Source organism: Pteronotus mesoamericanus, unplaced genomic scaffold (assembly GCF_021234165.1).
Source record: "Pteronotus mesoamericanus isolate MK-2021 breed Mesoamerican mustached bat unplaced genomic scaffold, CSHL_Meso_final contig_74, whole genome shotgun sequence".
Classification (NCBI taxonomy): domain Eukaryota; kingdom Metazoa; phylum Chordata; class Mammalia; order Chiroptera; family Mormoopidae; genus Pteronotus; species Pteronotus mesoamericanus.
In genome coordinates, this window is record NW_026555247.1 from 4,657,658 (window position 1) to 4,679,702 (window position 22,045).

A 22,045-nucleotide genomic window follows, 5' to 3' on the forward strand; every position below is an offset into this window, starting at 1 on the left:
TCATCTAATATTTATCTGGAAAATTTATAATATGATATTCATCCATAAAAATTTGTTCTGATGCCAAGAAATCATTTTATGCCTAAATCTTCAAATAAAATTCAAGCTCCAGAAACATGCGTCATATCCAGCGCATGATGTGTACCCACACACATATCCCATTTGAGAAAAAAAGCAGGAAAAAAAAATCCAAACTCTTCAACATAGCATAAAATGGCTTTTAGATCTTGTTATTGTCTGATTTAGTCCTTTATTTCTAGACCCTCTCCCCAACAATGCTCTAGCAATGCCCAGTTATTTGCAATTGCCCCCACAGTCATACTGCTTCACACTCCTTGCCTTTGCAGATGTTGTTCACCAACCTAAAATGACTTGCCTCACTATATCTAACCAAGTTACTATAATACAAGATCCAATCCTGTATCTCCTCCTCAGCCATTCCTGATCTTCAGCCATTCTCAGATACCACACTTCCCTAGATTTCAGCTATCAATCTGGACTGAAGTTGTTTATATGTTTCTTCTATTAGACTGTAGTTCTCATTCCCTCAATGATGAAGACCATACTTCATTCATGGTTATGTCCCTAATGTATGGATGAGTTCAATGACACTTACTAAAATATTAAAAACAATGATATTTTGTATAAGTAGAGACAATCAATTACATGTAGTTCTTATCTACTCAGGAACACTAGAGAAGCCACATACATTTACTCCAAAATAATAAAAGTATGTATTTTAAAAATCAATCTTGGGTTTCTCAAAATGTTAAACATTATTATCAAATATATCATATAATTATCTAGGTATCATAGCATTATCTAGGTATCATATCATATCTACAAGTGGAATGAAGTGAAAACATGTGTCAATACAAAACCTTGTACACAAATGTTTGTAGCAGCATTGTTCATAATAGCCAAAAAAATAGAAACAATACAAATGTTTGTCAATCAATGAATGTTAACAAAACAAAATGTTGGCATACACACATAATAGACTATTATTTGACAAAAAGAATGAAGTACAAGCTACGACATAGATGAGTCCAAAAAGCCAGTCACAAAAGACCACATATAGTAGGATTCCACCTACAAGAAGTGACTATATTGGCAAATCATTACAGACAAAATACTCATTACCTGGGGTTAGGGAGCTTGGGGAGAAATAGGGAGCGACGGCTAATGGGTATGGAGATTCCTTTCGAGGTGATTAAATGTTCTAAAAGGGACTGTGGTAATGGTTGCACAACACTAACCTCACATACAAAACAATGAATTGTATAGTTTAAATGGGTGAATTTTATAGTATATAAATTGTATCTCAATAAAACTTTAAAAAAATCAATCTTGGGTTTGGCAATGATTTTTACATACAATACCAAAAGCACAATTCTTAACAGAAATAACTGATAAATTAGAGACTTATCAAAATTAAAAACTTTTGTTCTGTGAGAGAAAATATGTAGCCTTTTGAATCTAGAGATGGGGCTATTGACCCCCATTCCCTTGAGTGGGGCTAGATGAGAGACAGAATTCTAAGTACTAAAGTAGGGAACGGGAAAACAGTGAAAAAAGGGAGAAAAGCCTGGCAAACACTACCTTAAACCAAATGATAATGGTTAACACTACCATTGATAAATCATGGTATCGCATATCCCAGGTATAATGTGATGTGAAGTACACTTCATCTCTGTGGTACTCATTAATCCCCCAAACCCATAACTCCAGTAAAATTACTGAAAACCACCAGATAAACTCAAACTGAGAGATGCTCTACAAAATATCTGATCAGTAATTTTCAAAACTGTCAGGGTCATAAAAAACAGGAAAGATGGAAAAACTTTCACAGACTGGAGAAGACTAAGCGGAAATGGCAACTAAATACAATGTGGTATTCTAGACTGGATTCTGGAACCAAAAAAAAAAAAAAAGAGAGAGAGAGAGAGAGAGAGAGATTAGTGGAGAAACTAATAATTGAGTTAAGTATGTAGTTAGCTACTAGTAATATACCAATTTTAATTTTTCAGTTTTGTCAATGTACCATATCCTAGATTTACAATCCTAGATGTTATTTTTATCTTTCTGATTCAGTTTTAGGTGGAGGTAAGGGTGGCACCATTTTCTTTATTTTAATCTATATTTCTTAAAATATTAATGCATTTGTTCAACTGTCAACTGATCATTGGTCATTTTTATTTTTTCTCTTTTATACTATATATTCAGTTACTTCGTCCATTTGTAAGCTGTTTGTATTTTTACTGATTGGAAAGATCTCTTCATATAGTAGGAATATAATTCTGTTAACTATATTTTAATTTTTCCCAGTTTATCAGTGTTCTTTGTATTTGTTTTTCTTTATATAGTTTTAATATGCCAAAAAGCTGTCAATGTTTCCTTTAGTTTCTAGTCCTGGTATCCTGCTTTAAAAAAAAGGCATTCCCTACTTGAAGACTATAAACACAATACCTATAATTTCATCTAGTACTTTATGTCTTTACATTGATATGTTATGGAGAATTTCATTTTTTCCTCATACACATATCCAATTGTCTCAATACAAATTACTGAATAATCAGTTTCTGATAGTGTAGCGGTTAATCACACTTGCCTCACAAATTACTGAATAATCTACTTTTCCCCCAATGACCCAAGTGCCATATTAAGCTTATGCCAAATTTTCATATAATAAAAGGTGTGCTTCTAGGCTTTCTATGATGATACATTGGTCTCATGTCCTTCAACAAAGTAGTATTTTTCTTATACTTCAGTATCCAGTTTAAAGAAATAAGTCCTAAATACAATATTATGACTATAATTCTGCCCCTTACAAAATGGAAATACATTCAGCAATGAAAGCTGGAATTACCAAACAATGCAAGTCATTTGTAGATTTAATACCCAAAAGTCAGACATGCCAAAACCCTACTACATTTCAAAGCTTTCTGGCTGGATATACCCCACACTAACGCAGACTCTTGCATGTACCTTAATTATGTACCCTAATGTTTAGTTGCAAAGAAAGAAGTTTTAATGACACTACCAAATGGTAGTGTTAGCTTTTTTCATCAGTTGAGAAGAATCAAAATATAACTGTGTACTAATCACAATACATGATCAACATATCCTCCTCCACTCAACAAAATTATCCTTTTTAAATGTATATAAAAGTGTATAAAAAGTAGTATATAAATTCTGCTGTCTTTAGAACTTTTGCTCTTTATAATTCCTCAAAAACTGTAGACTTCTACTCATAGCTAAAATTATATTCAAAGTACATGAAAACCCTCTTTTACCACAGATAATGTAGTATTCATCTTCAACATTACAGTACATGATTTTATAAATGTAATGAGATCTCCTTATGAAAAACCATAAAAACTTTTGATATTTTGTTTCAATAATTATTACACCTTAATTTAAAATGAGAAAAATGTTTTCCTTTTTCCATTGAGCAATATGTATCTTTTGTGCAATGCCACAAAGAGCTAAGGCAAACACAGTCAAGTTGTTTTTACTTCCTTGGATGAACAACAGATTCACTGATATCAGCAGAACATGCTGAACTGAAAATAATTTATTTGTTCATGGCTTTTTAAATATAATTAAGAAAATTATTATTTATTGATTTTAACCTCCAACTAATGAACACCTAATTTAAAGATAACACTGACATTCAACTATTGTAATATTCAATAGGCAGAACTCAACTCAATTGTAAAATATGATTTTACAAATGTAAAAAGTATGGAGAATTACATATTTCATTTTTTGAACCATGCCAGAGTAAAGATATATTAACAACTGAAGATGGGGGAAAATAAGAACAAACTTTCTGATGATCATTACTGCCTGTTTAGATATAAATAAATATCTAATTAAATGTATATAATCCATGAAATGGCACTTTTGGAAGGAATTTAAAAAGGTAACTGTTAGAAAAAAGGTTTAACTCCATATTATGAAACATTATAGCTAGTTACTGAATATAATTACTTGGAAAAAATAACTAAAAAAACTTTAGGTACAACCCTTGTACAATGATACATGTAATTTACTCCTTAACACAGTGATACTTTATTTTCTATATTGCAACTGAAATTATTTTTTTCTTCTCACATGTGGATTGTTGATTCATTTGTATGCTTGTTTTTGATGTGATGATTTTGTATAGTAGAACAGAAATCACTATTCTGAGAAAGTTTAAGAAACAGTGACTAAATATATCAACTCTAGGTTAGCGGTTATCTCTGGAAGAGGAATACATCAAGCCCAAGACCTAATTGTAATTTAACATTTTATTTTAAACGAAGACCAGAAGCAAACAGGGCAAAATGTTAACTATTAGTTTAATTGTGATGATTGGTACACACGTATCTATATATTATCATTAATACATTTGAAATATATAGTAATCAAGAATAATTAAAGAAACTAGTGATTATGTCCAAACTCTAACAACAAATAAATACTTTTTAGATCATGTCTCACAAGTGAGCATTTAACCTCAAATATAGTTAACAAATATTTAATGAATACCTAATATTCAGTCAGGTTTGAAAGTAAAAATACAAGTGTCCTACTCACGTGACCCAATCTAGTAAGGGAAGGAGAAGAGAAATATAACAATCAAATAACCATACAAATAAATATAATCTAACTGTGTTAAGTGCACAAGATGCCATGAAAGCACATACCCGGCAGCAGGACATCTGATCAGCTTAGCTCAGGGGGTTAGGAAGCTTAAGTGAAAGCTTATTTGAAATTTAAAAGAATGACTCCTTTAAGCTGGATGAGATTTGAAGAAATTCTAGGAAAAGGAAAACATCTAAAAAGTCTGTGGAGAAGGTATCAAGGTGCTTTCCAGGAAATAAAACATACTTTGTGTGGCTGAGGCATAAGAAAATGCAAACAGTAGGGATCAAGAAGAACATATACGCATAACCCATTGACATGCACAGCAGTGTGAGTGGGGACTGCCTTGAGGGAAAGAGAAGGACTGGATGGAGGTAGGCAAAGGGGGAAAAAGTGGGGACAACTGTAATAGCGTAAACAGTAAAATAATAATAAAAACTTTTTAAATACAATTCAGCTAAAGAAAAGAAACCGTGAGGAGAGTAATACAGAAAAGAATGTAATCTGAAGGGTCATACATAGAAAAGAATGTAATTTGAAGGGTCATACAGTGCCACATTAGAAAAATCAAAAAGGCTAGGGGTTGAGATGTGACTTAATCAAATTTTCAATTAAAAAAAATCCTCTGGCAGCAATGTAGATAACTAACTGTGAATGACCAAAAGTAGATGCACAGAGACTAGACAGATTTACTGTAATCACTGAATTGGAGATAATGAAACTTGAACAAGAGTAACAGTAGTAGTACACAAACAAAAGTTCAAGCTTCTGTCTGAAGACTGACACAAATCGGAAATCTACATTTACCTGCCTTTTCTTTGGTTATTTATCTTAATTTTCTGGCAGCTCACTATTCTCCAAAGTTTTTCTAAAGATCCTCAGTTACATCAGCATGTTAATTCAATATTCCAAGGTGTAATCTGCCTAGATTTGGGGGCATAGACTACTTTTAAGTGCTCAAATTTCTTCTCTTTCCCTGAACTTCAACTCTTTTTATTTTTAAAACTCATGCAAATAAAAACAAACAACAACAACAAGACACATGGTAATTTTATTTTTTAAATCTAATCCAATTACCCAAAAGGCCTAACCTCCCTTTTCAGTCTCTTCTGCCATCTGCCTTCCTTAACCCTTCTTTCTCATTATAAACCAAGTTCAATTTATACCCAACTCCTAGTTCCTCAAAGATATATTTTTGATGCTGTGTAACTTAATTCTGTTTCCTCTCTGCCTGAATTTTTCTTCCTCAACTGAGAAATCTAGCCCATCCTTTAAGACTCAACTCAAATGTAACTTTCTGAAGTCTTTCTTCATTCCCTTCAAGATCTACGTATCACTACATACTCTACAAACTTCCACAATTATAAAGGTATATATGTTACTATTTACTTCTGTGTGCATCTCGTTCCACAAAATTGTAAGAGCTACAGTTTTAAAGAAAAACAGTCTCATTCTTCATGTCTTTAGTAACTGGACATTCAAAAAATAATTCAACAATAGGAGAGGAATCAAGATGGCAGAGGAGTGAGTGGAAGTCATACTGACCTCCTCCCAGGACCAAACTGGAATTACAACTAAATTGTGGAGAAATCACCTGGAACAAACAACTGAACAATAGCGAGAGAGGAGCCTTGTAACCCCGGAGACAGAAGAATCAGCTTTAGCACAACCTAACTGGTAAGGAGTGCGGTACAGACCTGAAAAGGCGGGATGGGCGCCCACGGGTGGCAGCCCCAGAGTGATGTTGAAATGGCCAGTTGGATCCCTCTGAGAAGAGCAGGGTCTAAATCAAAAGTGAAGATCTCTAGCCCACAGCACCAGAGCCCAAAAAGTACACAGAAAACAGCCAGCTGTGAAAAGTGGCGGGGTGTTGCTCTCTGCCAGAGACAGGCGGCTGGAGACGCAGAGCCTTCTAAAGGGCCAAGGCAAAATTTTTCTTTGCAGCCAATTACCCTGGTCTCCGGCAAAGGTTGGGACAGTGGGCTAGACACCTGAGGAGAGACTGGGGAAGGAGGCTTTGGGGAGAGAACTGAGAGAGTAGCTAGCGGGACCTTGGTGCTGACTCATCCCTCATGAGGCAGCAGCCATTTTGCTCAGGCAGAGACCACTCTCCCTGAGTGGGGGACCAGCATCAAATGATAGCTAGTAGCTAGCAGGATTCCACTCCGCCCTGTGCTGTTTAAGCTGCCTGCTGAGTGCAGAGTGGCAGCCACAGACAATAGATCCCTGGCTAAAGGGGGCGCAGGGAGGTCTGGCAACACTTGAGGAGAGACTGGGGATGAGGCTTTGGGGAGAGAACGGAGAGAGTAGGCGGGATCCCAGTGCAGACTCCTCCCCCATATAGCAGCAGCCTGAAAGGACCCAATAACCCTGACCCTAAGAGGGCCTCTGCCCTGCCTAAGCTAAGGCACGCCGCTGAGTGCAGAGTGAATAGATTAACAGTTTAAGGAGACAGCCACAAACAGTAGATTACTGGGTCTCGAACAGACTAAGGTCACACAGGGTCAACAGCTGACATCATCAGAGGCAGTTCCAGAAAGTAAAAACAGTGGTCTCCAACCATAGAAGTTCAGACCACAAAGTCAGGAAATCAAGACAGAAAGAAATAGAAATAGAAATAGAAATAGAAATAGAAATAGAAATAGAAATAGAAATAGAAATAGAAATAGAAATCAAGTTAAGAAGCAGAAGCAGAAGAGAAGAGTCTCACACAATGGGAAGACAAAGAAATACGCCCCACTCGAAGGGAAAGGAGGAATCCCCACAAAGAGAACTAAATGAAATAGAGGCAGGTAAACTATCAGATATTGAGTTCAGATCAATGGTTCTAAAGAAGCTCAATGAGCTCAGTGAGCTCAGAGAATGACAAAAAACTACAGGGAAACTATGAGGAACTTACTGCAAACTATATCAGCATGAAAAAGGACATAGAAACTGTCAGTAAGAGACAAGAGGAAATGAAGAATACAGTTTCTGAATTGAAGAACACAGTAGGAATCAAAAGCAGGCTAGATGAAGCTGAGGACTGAATCAGTGAGCTGAAGGATGAGGCTGAAAAAAGCTCCCTGAAAGAGCAAGAAAATGAAAAAAGACTCAAAAAGAATGAAGAGGCATTTAGAGAAATGAAGGACAACTTGAAACATAATGATATCCATATAATAGGGATACCAGAAGGAGAAGGGATAAAGAATCTGTTTGAAAAAATAATGATGGAAAACTTCCACAGTTCGAAGAGAGAAAAAGCCACAAAAGTCCAGGAAGCACGTGGGGTCCCATTCAAGAGGAACCCAATGAGGTCCACTCCAAGACACATCATCATTAAAATGGCAAATATCAAAGACAAACAGAGAATCCTAAAGCAAGCAAGGGAGAAAGTGGTAGTAATATATAAGGGAGCCCCAATTTGGCTAGCATCTGACTTCTCAACAGAAACACTGCAAGCCAGAAGGGAATGGCAAGAAATATTCCAAAGAATGAAAAGCAAAGGCCTGCAACCAAGACTGCTCTACCCAGCAAGGCTCTCAATTAAAACAGAAGGAAAAGTAAGGACTTTCCCAGACAAAAGAAGGCTAAAAGAATACACCTCCACCAAATCAGCACTGCAAAATATGCTAAAGGGACTGCTTTAAGATGAAGAAAAGGTTTCTATGAATACCCAGTTCCTTTCAGAGTTGCCAATACTTGAGATTACCAATAATTTTAATACTCATTAATCTGATTGTGACAATGATGTTATTTTAATTATTCCTTTACTATTTGTTGAAACTAAACCTGTTTTAGTATATTTCTTGCCTATTTCTATTATTTTTTTAAAAAAAGCTTTTAATGACTTTTTAGTATTCTTTATCCATTTATTGATTAAAGGTTTGTAGAACTTTTTCCCTAAAAAAAAAAAAACAACAAAAAACCTATTATCCATGTTTTAGATGTGTTGCAAATACTTTTCTATTCTATTCCTTGTCCTTTAACTATTTATATATATATATGTTACAATATAGTTAAATGTTTAATATAGTCATATTGTCAATATTTACTTTATAGCTTCTGGGGTTGAATATTTTACTTCAGGTCATGAAAAATATTAGTTCTTTTTTCTTCTGAAACTCCTTAGATTCTACATATTGATTTTTAACTCACCTGAATATTTCTTGTATAATGTGTGAAATAGGGCTCTATATTTGTTTTATTTCAAGTAATAGTGGTCCATGCACCTTATTTGTTGAATAAGCCTTATTTAACCCATTATTTGAAATATCAACTTAATCATACATATATTAATCAGATATATATGTTTGTCTCTAGAATGTTCATTATATTTAATTGATCTACTTGATTATTTCTGTGCTGGTGTCATGTTGGTTTAATTGCTGAGACTTTATAATGGTCTTACATTTTTTACTATTTTGTAATTAACTTTGACATTTAATAAATAAAATCAATCAGTATTTAGAAAGAAAGAAAGAGAGAGAGATGGAACTCCTACCTTTTGCGACAACGTGGATGGAAGTGGAGAATATTGAGCTAAGCAAAGTAAGCCAGTTGATGAAAGACAATTACCATATGATCTCACCTATAAGTGGACTCTATTCAACAAAATAAACTAATGAACAAAATAAACCACAGGCACGGAAACATGGAGCAGACTGAAAGTGACCAGAGGGGAGGGGGAAAAAGGACAATGGTGGAAAGAAGGGGAAGGGACTAGACAAAGAACATGTATGAATGGCTCATGGACATGGGCAACAGAGTGGAAATTGATTATGGGAGTGGGGAGTGGGGGGTGAGGGTGGGATGGGTGGAGGGGGTTAAGGGGGGGAAATTGAGACAACTGTAATAGAATAAACATGATTTATAACTTAAAAAAAAGGAAAAAAAAATTCAACAATAAATGGTCCCATGTAGTGAATTTATCATTTCCTCATACACCTTGTACCCATAACTCCAAAAGGGAAGGCCTATATGGACAAAATTACTTTTGTCTTCAGAACTTTTCACAAGTCTTGGATCATCATGGGCTTTTGGGCTAACACAACTTTTACAGATTAATGCTACTTTCTGGGTATGCACTCATACTTAATATGGTCATTCACAGCTTTTCCAATCTGGGCTGGGAATTCCTGGTGGAATAACCCTGGTTTCTCTGGCTGCAACCTTCTTATATTTACCCCTTTTTGAAAAATCATCCTTCACTCAGAATCACTATTAATAGGATTTATCTTTTCAATAAATTGGATTAAATTTTCTATGCTTTGAACACAAGCTTGACTGTGCCAAGTAGTTCTTTTCTTCATAAAGTCTTACTCAATGGTCCTCAACTGAGGGTAATTTTGACCCCCAGGGGACATTTGCCCAAGTCTTGAGACATTTTTGATCATCACACTGGGGCGGGAGTAGAGTATGCTACTGACATCTAGAAGGTAGAGGCCAGGGATGCTTCTAAACATCTTACAGTGCAAAGGCCAGCCCCCCAAAAGAAAGAGTTAGTTATATGACCCCAAATGTAAACAGTACCACTGGTCTAAGGTAAATGGAGTGCTGTTTCAAGGTCTCTGACACCTCCCAAATGCTAACCAATTCAGCCTTTTTTATTACAACCCAGAATAGCAAATTGCTCTCATCACTTTCTCAACAATTAAATTATTAGCAAAGCAAATAAACATTTCATTAATTGTTCTATATGCTTTTATAAGTAGACAGCTGCTAAACCATTACTTCCATAGCTATCATGCTGCTTTTGTAATCTGTATTTTTGAAATCTGTAATCTGTATTTTGTAATCTGCTGCTTTTGTAATTTGTGTGTGTGTGTGTGTGTGTGTATATATATATATATATATTTAAATTACACTTCCATAAAATATCATTTCTGGGTTTATTTATTTTTTTATCCAAATATTCTCTACCATATTTTTACTCTCAGGTTCATGGGTTGTCTTCATATAATGCTCTTCCCTCTTCCATTACTTTCTTTTATAATGTGATAAAATAAATTTAATAAATATTTGTTTAAATACTAGTAACAAGTACTAATTTACTTCAACTTATTTAATAAAATCATTTCTACTAACATATAAATCTTGTACCCCAATGTCTTTAATGACACATTCATAATGGTTTACATAGTCATAATTACTGTTACCAAATTCTCCCTGCTTCCACCTGTCAATCACCTCCCCCACCAAATATGTTATATGTGTCATCAAAAATGCAAATCCTACCAAGACAGCTTCTTTTATCCAGATATCTCTCTAATCCCCACTTAAAATTCTCATTAAAATCTGTATCAGTTACGTGAGGCAGATAAATATTTTCTTTGTAATCCTCATTATTTAGGTATCATATACCAGAGTCCAGAATAGTTAATCTTTATATTTAACTAGGTATTCAGTGAAATGGTCACAGATTCTCTTTTCCCTTTTAGTTAGGCCTGACATTTAAAACATTTTCAGGTCCTATACTTTAGTGAGATTTAGTACATACAAAAGAGAAAGCTTTTATGCCATATTCTAGGTATATTAGATCACTACATTTGATATCTGTCAACAAAAAGCAATTCAAAACAAAACAATTAACTTTAGTAAAACAATTTTGATGTACTTACTAATGAAAGCTATAAATATCCATATAAAATAAATGAAATTTCAGCAGTACGTAAAATACTGTCCTAGAAAAATCTATTACTCTGTGTGAATTATTACATAAATGCAACTTTAGGAGTCGAATGAGAATGTTATGTCATATAAATGGAATCATACAGTCTGTATGTACTCTTTTGTGCCTAGCTTTTTTCACTTACCACAATGCTTTTGAGGTTTATTGATGTTGCTGTACATACCAGTTACTGACTCCTTTTCACTGCTTAGTATTCCATTATGTGGATGTACCACAATTTATTTATCTGTTTATCAGCCAACAGGCATTTGCATTGTTGCCAGTTTACAGCAATTATAAATAAAGCCATTTTAAACATTCTCATACAGGTCTTTGTGTGGACACATACCTTCATTTCTCTTGGATAAATACCTAGGAGTACGATTCTGGGGTCATATGGTAAATGCATGTATAAGGAAAGTGCCAAACGGTTTTATAATATGCCTTATTATTTTACAAACCAACCCAAAATGTGTCTGAGTTCAACTACTCCACATTTTCATATATATGTTCTTGATTGTTTCAGTTTTAAAATTTTCAGTTCTTCTAATAGATATGTACTGATATCTCATTGTGGCCATAAACTGCATCTTCCTAATGACTAATAAGCTTTTCATGTGCTTGTTGGCCACTTGTGCTATCTTCTTCGGAGAAATGTCTATTCAAATCCTCTGGCCATTTTAAAACTGGGTTGCATTTTTATTATTGAGTTGCAAGCTTTCTTTATTATTTCTTTTATTATTTGAGTTGCAAAAATGTGATTTGCTAATATTTTCTCCCATTCCATAATTCCATTCTAGTAATTTCTTCCTATTAGTAATCCTTGTCTAACTTAAGTCACAAATATATTGTATATTTTCTTCTCAAAATAGTATATTTTTGGCTCATTTAGGTCTATGATCCATTTTGAGTTAAATTTTGTATATGGTGCAAAGTAAACCTAAATATTGAATTACGTTATCACCTTTGTTGCAAATCAATTGACCATATATGTATGGGTCTATTTCTGGACTTTATTCTGTTTTATTTATCAGTGTTTACTCTTTCAGTAATATTAATCACATCACCTTAATCTTGAAAATGAATAATGTTAGTCCTCCCACTTTGCTCGTACTTTTCAAAATGGTTTGGCTACTCCATCCTTCAAATTTCCATATGAATTTTAGAATTTCTGGCACTTTACACAAAAAGCCTGTTTAGGTTCTGAGATTACATGGACTCCATAGATCAACTGATTCAGGGGACACTAAATATTTTATTATTGAATTGTCCAATCCATGAATATTGAATATCTATTCTTTTTTTTTCTTGGTCTTTCTAAATTTCTATCAGTAATATTATGTAGTTTTCAGTGTACAAGTCTTACACATTTTGTCAAATTTATAAATTTTTCATGGTTTTGTTTCTATTATAGTGTTTTATTTGTTATAATGTCTATTTCAAATTGTTTGTTGCTAATATACAGAAATAGAATTGCTTTTTATATATTAACCTTCTAACTTGCAACTGTGTTTAACTTAATTAGTTCTTGAAGTTTTTTTGTAGAGTCTTGAGGATTTTCTATTTAGAAATGCATTTTGTATGAATATATAAAATTTTACTTCTTTTGTTTTAATCTATGTAATTTTTCTTTATTTTAACCAAATTGTCCTAAAACTTCTAAAACAATGCTGAATGAAAGTGGTGAGAAAAAAACTGACTTTTCCTAATCTTAAAGAAAAACCATTTAGTCATACACAAATACAATGTGAACTATAGGTTTTTTGTAGATGCTCTTTATCAGGATAAGGGAATTTTCCTTCAAATCCTAGGTGGCAGAGAGACACTTTCAAATAAAAAAATTAATACTGGATGTTATCAAATACTTTCTCTGTATCTACTGAGGTGATGTTACGGATTTTCTTTCTCAGTGTGTCAATATGGTAAATTACACTAATTGATTTTTGAACCTTAAACTAACTTGGGAATCCTTGTATAATGCTCCTTAGTCACAATTTTTACCTGATGCTAGATATGATTTGCTAGATTTTTATTATTTTCTCCATTTTCTGCAACTTAAAAAACTAGACTATCAGAAAGGAAAACTAAGAAAAGAATCTTATTTACAATTGCATCCAACAAATAAAATAAAATACCTAGGAATAAAATTTAACCAAGGATGTAAAAGACCTGTACTTGGAAAATTACAGGACACTGAAGAAAGCAACTGAAAAAAATACAATTAAGTGGAAGCATATACCGTGTTCATGGATAGGAAGAAATAACATCATTAAAATGTCCACACTAACATAGCAATCTATTTATTCAATGCAATTCCTATCAAGATACCAATGGAATATTTTACCAAACTAGAATAAATATTCCAAAAATTTTTATGGAACCACAAAAGGCCCCAAATAGCCACAGCAATCTTGAGAAAGAACAAAGTTGCAGGAATCACGGTACCTAATATCAAACTATACCATAAGGCCACAGTAATCAAAACAGCATGGTACCAGCATAAAAACAGACATAAATCAATGCAGCAGAGCTGAGAGCTTGGAAACAAACCCACGCCTTTATGGTCAATTAATATTTGACAAAGGAAGCAAGAACATACAATGGGGTAAAGACTATTCAGTAAATGATGCTGGGAAAACTGGATAGACGCATGCAAAAAAATGAAACTAGATAACTTTCTTACACTATATACAAGAATAAACTCAAAGGGATTAAAGATTTAAATATAAGATTCAAAACCTTAAAACTTCTAGAAAACACAGGCAGTAAAATCTTGGACATTTCTTTTAGCAACATTTTCTGATATATCTCTTCAATCAAGGGAAACACAAGAAAAAATAAAATGGGGCTACATCAAACCAAAAAGTTTTTGCACAGCAAAAAAAAAAAAAAAAACCTGTCAACAAAATGAAAATACAACCTACTGAATGGGAAAACATTTTCGCCAATGACACATCTGATAAGGGATTAATATCCAAAATTTATAAAGAACTCATAAAACTCAACATCAAGAAACAAACAATCCAATTAAAAAACAATTAAAAAAAAAGATAGAGACAAAAACAAAATGGGCAGAGGACATACTGATGGCCACTAGACATATGTAAAGATGCTCAATATCACTAATAGTCTGAGAAATGTGAATTAAAACCACAGAGATATCATCATCCCACACTTGTCAGAATGGCTATCATTAATAAATCTACAAGTAAGTGTTGGCTAGGACATGGAGAAAAGGGAACCCTCGTGCACTGCTGGTGGTAATGCAGCCTGGTGCACCCACTATGTAACACAGTATAAAGGATCATCAAAAAATTAAAAAGGAAACTGTCTTATGACCCAGAGATTCCATTTCTGGGTATATACCCAAAGAAATTCAAAACACTAATTCAGAAGAATATATGCACCCCAATGTTCATTGCAGCATTATTTACAATAGCCAAGGTATACCAAGTGCCCATCAACAGATGACTGAATAAAGATGATGTGGTACATATATACAATGGAATATTATTCAGCCATTAAAAAGAATGAAATGTACCCTGGACGGCACGGCTCAAGTTTATTGTAGTGTCATCCCATAAACTGAAAGGAAATGGGTTCAATTCCCAGTAAAGGCAAATGCCTAGGTTGCATGTTTGGTCCTCAATCAGGGCACATGCAGGAGACAACCGATTGATGTCTCTCACATTGATGATTTTCTCCTTCTTTCCCTCCCTCCCTTTCCCTCTTTCTAAAATCAATAAGCATGCCCTAAAGTAAGAAGAAAAAATAAGAATAAATTTCAAAAAATGAAATCTTACCATTTGCAATAACATGGATGGACCTGGGGGTATTAGGCTAAGTGAAATAAGTCAGTCAGAAAAAAATACTGTAAGATTTCACTTATATGTGGATGGACCCTAAAGAGCAAAATAAATGAACAAAACTGAAACAGACTCATAGAAAACAGACTGATGGTTGCCAAAGGGTAGAGAGTATAGGGAACTGGGTGAAAAAGGTAAAGGGATTATGAAGTACAAATTCGTAGTTACAAAATAGTCACAAGGATTTTAAGTACAGCATATGGAATATAGTCAATAATACTGTAATAACTATGTATAGTGCTAGATGGGTACTGGAAACATCAGGGGAATGCTCTGTTAAGTATATGATTAACCACTCTGCTGTACACCTGAAACTAATATAAAATAATATTCAATGTAAACTGTAATAAAATTTAAAAATAGTTTAAAGAACAAAAAAAAGCTGGACTAAAATACATATATTTATCAGTTAAAATAGTTTAGCTTTATGTCTTCATTTTACTTATTTCTACTCATGTTTCTGTTTATAAAATATAGTATATAAATGCATATTTAATATTATGCAAAAGTGTTGTATAGTGAAAGGAGTAACAGATTAAGAAAACTTGGTCCAATTCTTGCTACCCTAACTCTACAAAAATACACAGTCCCCTTTGTATTAAGGTGCATTTATCCTTTGCCGCCCTTCAAATAAGAAATGGTCATGTTTCTCCATCTTTTCAGTTCTTTTGCTATTTTGTTAAGTAGGGAGGTAAGCAAATGTAAACAAGAATAAAATTTTCTTGCAATTTCAGTAAGATGTGAGAAATTAAGAAAACTTTTACACTTAAAAAGTTCCTATTCAGAATCTGGCACCATATTCCAAAATAAAATTAAGGCGAATAAATATTTTTATTTTAAAAAACCCCAGAAAACTAAACAACATGAAATTGACGAGTAAAATTCTGAGGCAAGATTTCCAAATGTAGAAATGATAAAATAAATTACAAAAAGTAAAAACCTTTGACTATTTAGAAAAATAAACCCCTTCTAACAAAACATATGTAACCAAACTTGAAAGATAACACAAAAAATAACCCAACCTAAATGTATCTAATATAAAAATCCAAACAATGTTTTTAGAAAAGAATATTTGTAAAACTTAAATACAAGCCAGTTTTCATGAAGAAAACTCTCATATCTCAGAAGGGCTTTTCATATGTAATCTATTCTTAACTGCAGGTATTAAAATATATAGCTAATTCATTTATAAAAGAAAAATAGAAAATATAATATTATTGAAATTTAATGTGCATGTATCTACTTATTTTAGCCATTTACTTTTCATTCCCTTTTCTGCAAAATATTTTATAGATTATCCTATTACACACTAAACTAATACAGTTTCTTTCCCATTTCACATACAAAGTATTGATAAAATAAACAAAGAGTAGAGAGAAGACAAAAAAAGGGGGTGCTTGAATTATTTAAGTCAAGTTTGTTATACATAGTCTGTCATTAACCTCCACAAAAATTACTTACATCTGCTTAAAAAGTTGTCAATATTTTTGTTTTTTCTTAAGGCAGGAAAATCCAAATCATATACCAAAGCATCCAATCCATCCTAAACAAATAAACAAACAAACAGTTAGTTTTTTGGATCACTCTATGAACAATTTCCTTTTTTTATGAATAAAGAATAAAATACACCTTTTAATTTTTAATTTGCCCTTTCTCATACATCTTGCATTTATTTAACACCTTCTACAAGGTTACATGAGTACTGGGAGAAGAGAAAATTTGTTTTTATTTCATATACAGATTTTTTACACTCTAACCTTCCCAGACAGAAGAGCAGCAACACAACCACCAAACTGGCTACAAAGGACTTCGACTCATGCCCTTTTCCCCTCATCAGGGCATAAAATTTTGCTTTTCATTCCCCCTCACTACTGCATTTTATCTTTATTTCACAGGCATACATAAAAAATAAATGGCTTATCTTTGTGATTACATATATTTTACAAGGTAGAAGCTAAATAGTAGATCCTAAGCTGTGAAGTTTAGTGTAAACTAAATTCTGCATTTTTATATATTTTTATAATTAAAAATATATTTGATACATTTGATATATCCACTATGCCAAAATAAATATTGAATGTAAACTGTTTCAGGTGTATAGCCATGCTGATTATTTGATATATTTTTAATTATAAAAATATACTGGGTTTTCATAAGAGTTTTCTTTCCTTGAAGCACTTTCTAGGGCAGCCATTAGTAAAGGACGAACACTGGCTTTTACTTTTACTTTTAAACAAGTGCAAGGCAATATGAAGGTGTAACAATCAGCATTGAAGTGGGAATGCATCTATTCGGGTTATATCCAGCCATGTAGCAGGAGCAGGAGGAACATTCAGATAACCCAAGCAATCTTCACTTTATCTATCTGGGAAAAATCTAGTTTTCTCCAGCATAGCCCAGGAATAAAAACAGAAGTAGCAAAAGAAAATGCACCTTCTGCAGACCCTATATAGTCATAAAAGGAGAAATTAAAGCCAGAGGATATATAAAGTTTGTATTTTATGTTAAGCCATGGGTGTGAATCACCCAGTTGTTTTAGAATACTTAAAATATTCCCTTAGGAAACAAAAAACCAGAGTCAAGGCTTTAAACCAGAGTCATTGTATGAATTGGAAACTGACCATGGAGAAGACTGCCAATACCACCAATTTTGTTGACTGCTTGAAGAGAGATAAACCACCCTATATTGGCTTTTCAAAATTCAGAGGTTTGTGCAGATCTGAAGAAAAAGCTTCTCCTCTAAAACAAGTTCATCTATCCTTGAGATACATTTCTTATGAGCCTTATAAGCCATTGAATATTTTTACAGAAAAGAAATGAGAACCTTTATATGAGAACTTGATTTTTAAAAAACGATCTGATGTCTGGTCTGCTCCAAATTGAAAAACCAAACCAATAAATATCTAAATTTGCTGTTTTCTAGGAAAAGGTAAATTAAATATGAATATATTTTTAAATTTTTTACTAGATTTTAAGTTCTTTAAGGCAGAAATCACAGTCAACATCTCATTTTCTTCCATAGTGCTTTGAAAAAATGTCCTGAACAAATAGGCATAAAATGTCCAATAAACCAATGATTTTTTTTACGTACAACAGCAGAGCCATTACAATATTCAAGAAATAATAGTTTTCTTAGACTAAGCACTAGGTTTCAGTGCATCATGTCACTCCAAAAAATTATAGACTACAGGAGAGTGCAAGTACAGTAGTCCCCCTCTTATTTGTAGTTTCAGTAACCCGTGGTCAACTCGGCCCAAAAATATTAAATTAAAAATTCTAAAAATAAACAATTAGTAAGTTTTAAATTGTGTGCCATTCTGAGTAGCATGATGAAATCTCGCACCATCTCAATTCCATCCTGCCTGGGATGTGAACCATCCCTTTGTCCAGCATAGCCACACTGCACTCCCATATGCTGCCCACCCATTCGTCACTTAGTAACCATCTCGGTTATCAAGATGACTGTCACGTTATCACAATGCTTGTGTTCAAGTAACTTTCATTTTACTTAATAATGCCCCTAAAGTGCAAGAGTAGTGATGCTGACAGGTCGGATATCCCAAAGCGAAGCCATAAAGTATATGCACATATGTATAGAAAAAAACACCATATATAAGGTTTGGTACTATCCAGTTTCAGACATCCATTGGGGGTCTTGGAATGTATTCCTTGTGGATAAGGGGGACTACTGTACTGTTAGCTACATAAGAACAATTTTAGGCCAAATTTTGAAACCTTAACATTGTCTGAGAGATGCAAGTAGGTACAATCAATAACCTCAATATATTATCATACTTTATAATAATGATTATTTTAAAGAGCTCCTAGTAAACATCTACTTCCAAAGACACATTCCAGTTCTAAAAGGTTCAACGCATCTAAATTTATATTAACTTAGATTATTTTCTAATACTAAATAAAACTTTAAACAGTGAAGGATATATTAAATTTTACTCACATGCTCTCTTTGGCAAATATATTTAAAATAACTGCCTCTACTCTTCCTCCAAATTAAGATTTTAGAAAAATTACTAAATGATGGACAGAAAAGAACTTCAAAATTTACCTAGTTTAATCCTCTCATTTTATACCCAAGGCAAATAACAATCAGAAATATTAACTGACTTGCCCAATGCCACATAGCTAGCTGGTAAGCTGTGTTAAGAATCAAAATACTAACTCTTGGTCTAGTAGTTATAGATAAAACATGACCATGATACAAACATAATTTTAAAAATCCTCAATCTCTTAAAAATGAAATTAGGAATTGAAAAAAATGTACATTTAAATCCAAGATGTATTGTTCAAAACTTATGAGAAAATCACCATTCTTCTAATTATCTCTAGAAAGGACACTGGCTGAGACTCAAAATCCTATGTTTTCTCTAATATACCACTGGCTCAACATCCCATGTTTTCTCTAGTATACCACTGCTCCCTCCCTCTTCTGCACAATCTTCCCTAAACTACCTATTAAAACTGACAGTTCTCCTTGTATTACAGTTATTTTTTACTTCAATCTTTACAGCTAGATTTCAAGTGCCTTCAGTAAGCTAAACCCCAGAACTGAGCACTACATTTTAATCAAAGCACATCGGGTACTGGTGGCTCTCCTAAGTCAAATATTAGTTCTACCTTTCTAATTTAACCCTGATTTTGTTTGGGGCTACCCACGTTCCTCAACAAGGCTATGAGCCTCCAAAGAGGGAAAGAATGTCCCTAACTCCAGGAGGCCAGTTCTTATTAGCCTAATCCAAGACAAACAAGGAGGCTCATTACTCCTGCCAGTGTTCATCTTAAATACAGGAATAAGGTAATAATCTGCTACATGCAAGGGAAAACCTACAGCAAGATTTCTCGGAAAAGTTTCTTCTCCCTTGAAAAGATATATGTAAGACAGAGTCCCCCCATTTCATGAGAAACTGTCATGTCTGTATGTGACACCTTAAACAACAGCAGCTATCTTGCAGCCTCAAGGGAAGTTGGCAGGAGGACAATGCTAAACACAATGAGGACAACAGAGCCAAAATAGAAGGAACCTGAGTCCTTGATGTTTGTTGAACCACTGAATTAACCTACTCTTCCTGGAGCCACTCTACCCAAGCTTTCTTAATACATTTTCCTTATGGATTAACTTGATTTGCATTGAATTTTCTATTTCTTGTGAGTAAAAGCATCCAAACTGAAATACATAGTAAGAACTCAATAAATGTCGCTGAATTGAATAGCATTAACCACTGCTGTAGGAAATGCTGCAGCGAAAGAGCAAAAGAATTGCCCATTCAATAGTGAGGCCAGGGGCAAGATGGGACTGACAAAACGTGTCACTCCAAAAAATGGTGCTTGAATAACAAGACAGCACTATGGAGAAGAATGATTTTTAAGTCATGCTTAATAATAAAATGAATTCAATGGATTCAAATAATTCAAACATGAAAAATAAAACAAAAGCATTTTAAAGAAAAATACAGGCATTTGTATGTTACTGTTGGACAAACAAGTAACGATCTTTCTGAGACTCAGTTTTCTCTTTTGTAAAATGAAGGTAACTATCTACAATTCAAAATAGATTTGTGAGAATTAAATGAGTGAAGTATGTCAAGTATTTGGCTCTTAATAGTCCCACTTCCTTCTCTTTTCTTTATTTCTTTGGCTAACATTTGCTTTAAGTTTAGTCTCATTATTGATAGAAATGACATAAAGAAAAAGATAAATATTTTAGTAATATGGTCATAAAAACTTAGGAGTAAATCTTAGATCTTGATGTTAAGCCCTTCCCCAGTGTAGTAATCCCATCTAAATTGTTTGTTTTTTTTAAAAAAAAAACATGGGGCATCTGACTTTTTGCTTGACCACAGATTTTTGACCATTTGTTAATGGAAACTAGCTGCCTCACTAATGGCCACTAGGTGTTTGGGCCTACAGTAGTATTAAATGTTATATGGCTTCTCAGTATCATTCATAAGCAATATTTATATGCCTCTTATCAGAGAAATAGAAGAGACAAGAAGGTATTCTTCTAGCATAATCTAAAACATACAACAACAGTGGCTATGGGGAGTCAAAATACTGGGGTAGGGGACAGGGACTCAGGATTCCACCTTAATGCAGTGAGGAAGCTACACAACACAAGGAATGTCTGTATTGGTCCATAAATGGGGGCAAAAAATCCTGACTTTTATTCAACACTCTGAAGTTCTGTGAAATAATTAAAAATGAGACTTCCCAGCCTCCTGAAGTCCATATTCTAAGTACCAGAATTCAGGACCTTAAAGGAAATTAACATTCCTCCAACAGCAAAAACAATTCACAGGGAATGATAGCCAAAGCATGTAGTCCTACTACTCCTTCACTTAATTTTATGACATAGACATGAAGGAAAGCTACCCTCTACTTTCACAACCTGTCCATCATCTAGGTTAATCATCAATTTAAAGTTTGTAGGGAAGAGGATATATAATAGTCAATCAATGTCAAAGAACTACAGTAATTAAATTCTTTGCTACCCATAGTTTAACAATGATAGAAGATCAGTTATAGCAGTATAATGTGTAAAAAGCTAGTCATACTGGAGAAGTACTTTCACATAAACACACAAAAGTAGGTACATTTAATTGCAAGTATAACATTTTACAAGAATCTTGTTACATTTCCCATTTGTTAAAAAGTGCTGACATTAGGAGAGAGAAAAGCTTCAGTTGTTTTATCTCACAACAGAGCTTAAGCAAAAGGCAAAGCAGGAGCAAGTCAACTGAACACTGCTGCAAACTTTAGTTCTCTGGATAGCCTAAATTACAAAAATAAGAGTCCTGTGTAAAATATGATTTAGGATTAGATCCATTAGTAATAATAGATTCATTATAAGGTATGAGAATATAGAGGCACTAGAAAGAAA

At 33.6% G+C, this 22,045-nt stretch overlaps 1 protein-coding gene across 3 annotated transcripts in view; it reads right to left on the bottom strand.

Moving 5' to 3' along the window:
- Window positions 1-22,045, bottom strand: part of ROCK1 (Rho associated coiled-coil containing protein kinase 1) — a 145,021-nt gene that overhangs the window by 102,815 nt on the left and 20,161 nt on the right. For all 3 annotated transcript variants that reach the window (XR_008529991.1, XM_054583431.1, XM_054583430.1), the window contains exon 2: window positions 16,612-16,693. Coding sequence is in view for 2 of the 3 variants with exons in the window: in XM_054583431.1 (XP_054439406.1) it covers window positions 16,612-16,693 (82 nt within the window). In the remaining variant the exon portion in view is untranslated. The remainder of the gene's footprint in view (window positions 1-16,611; window positions 16,694-22,045) is intronic.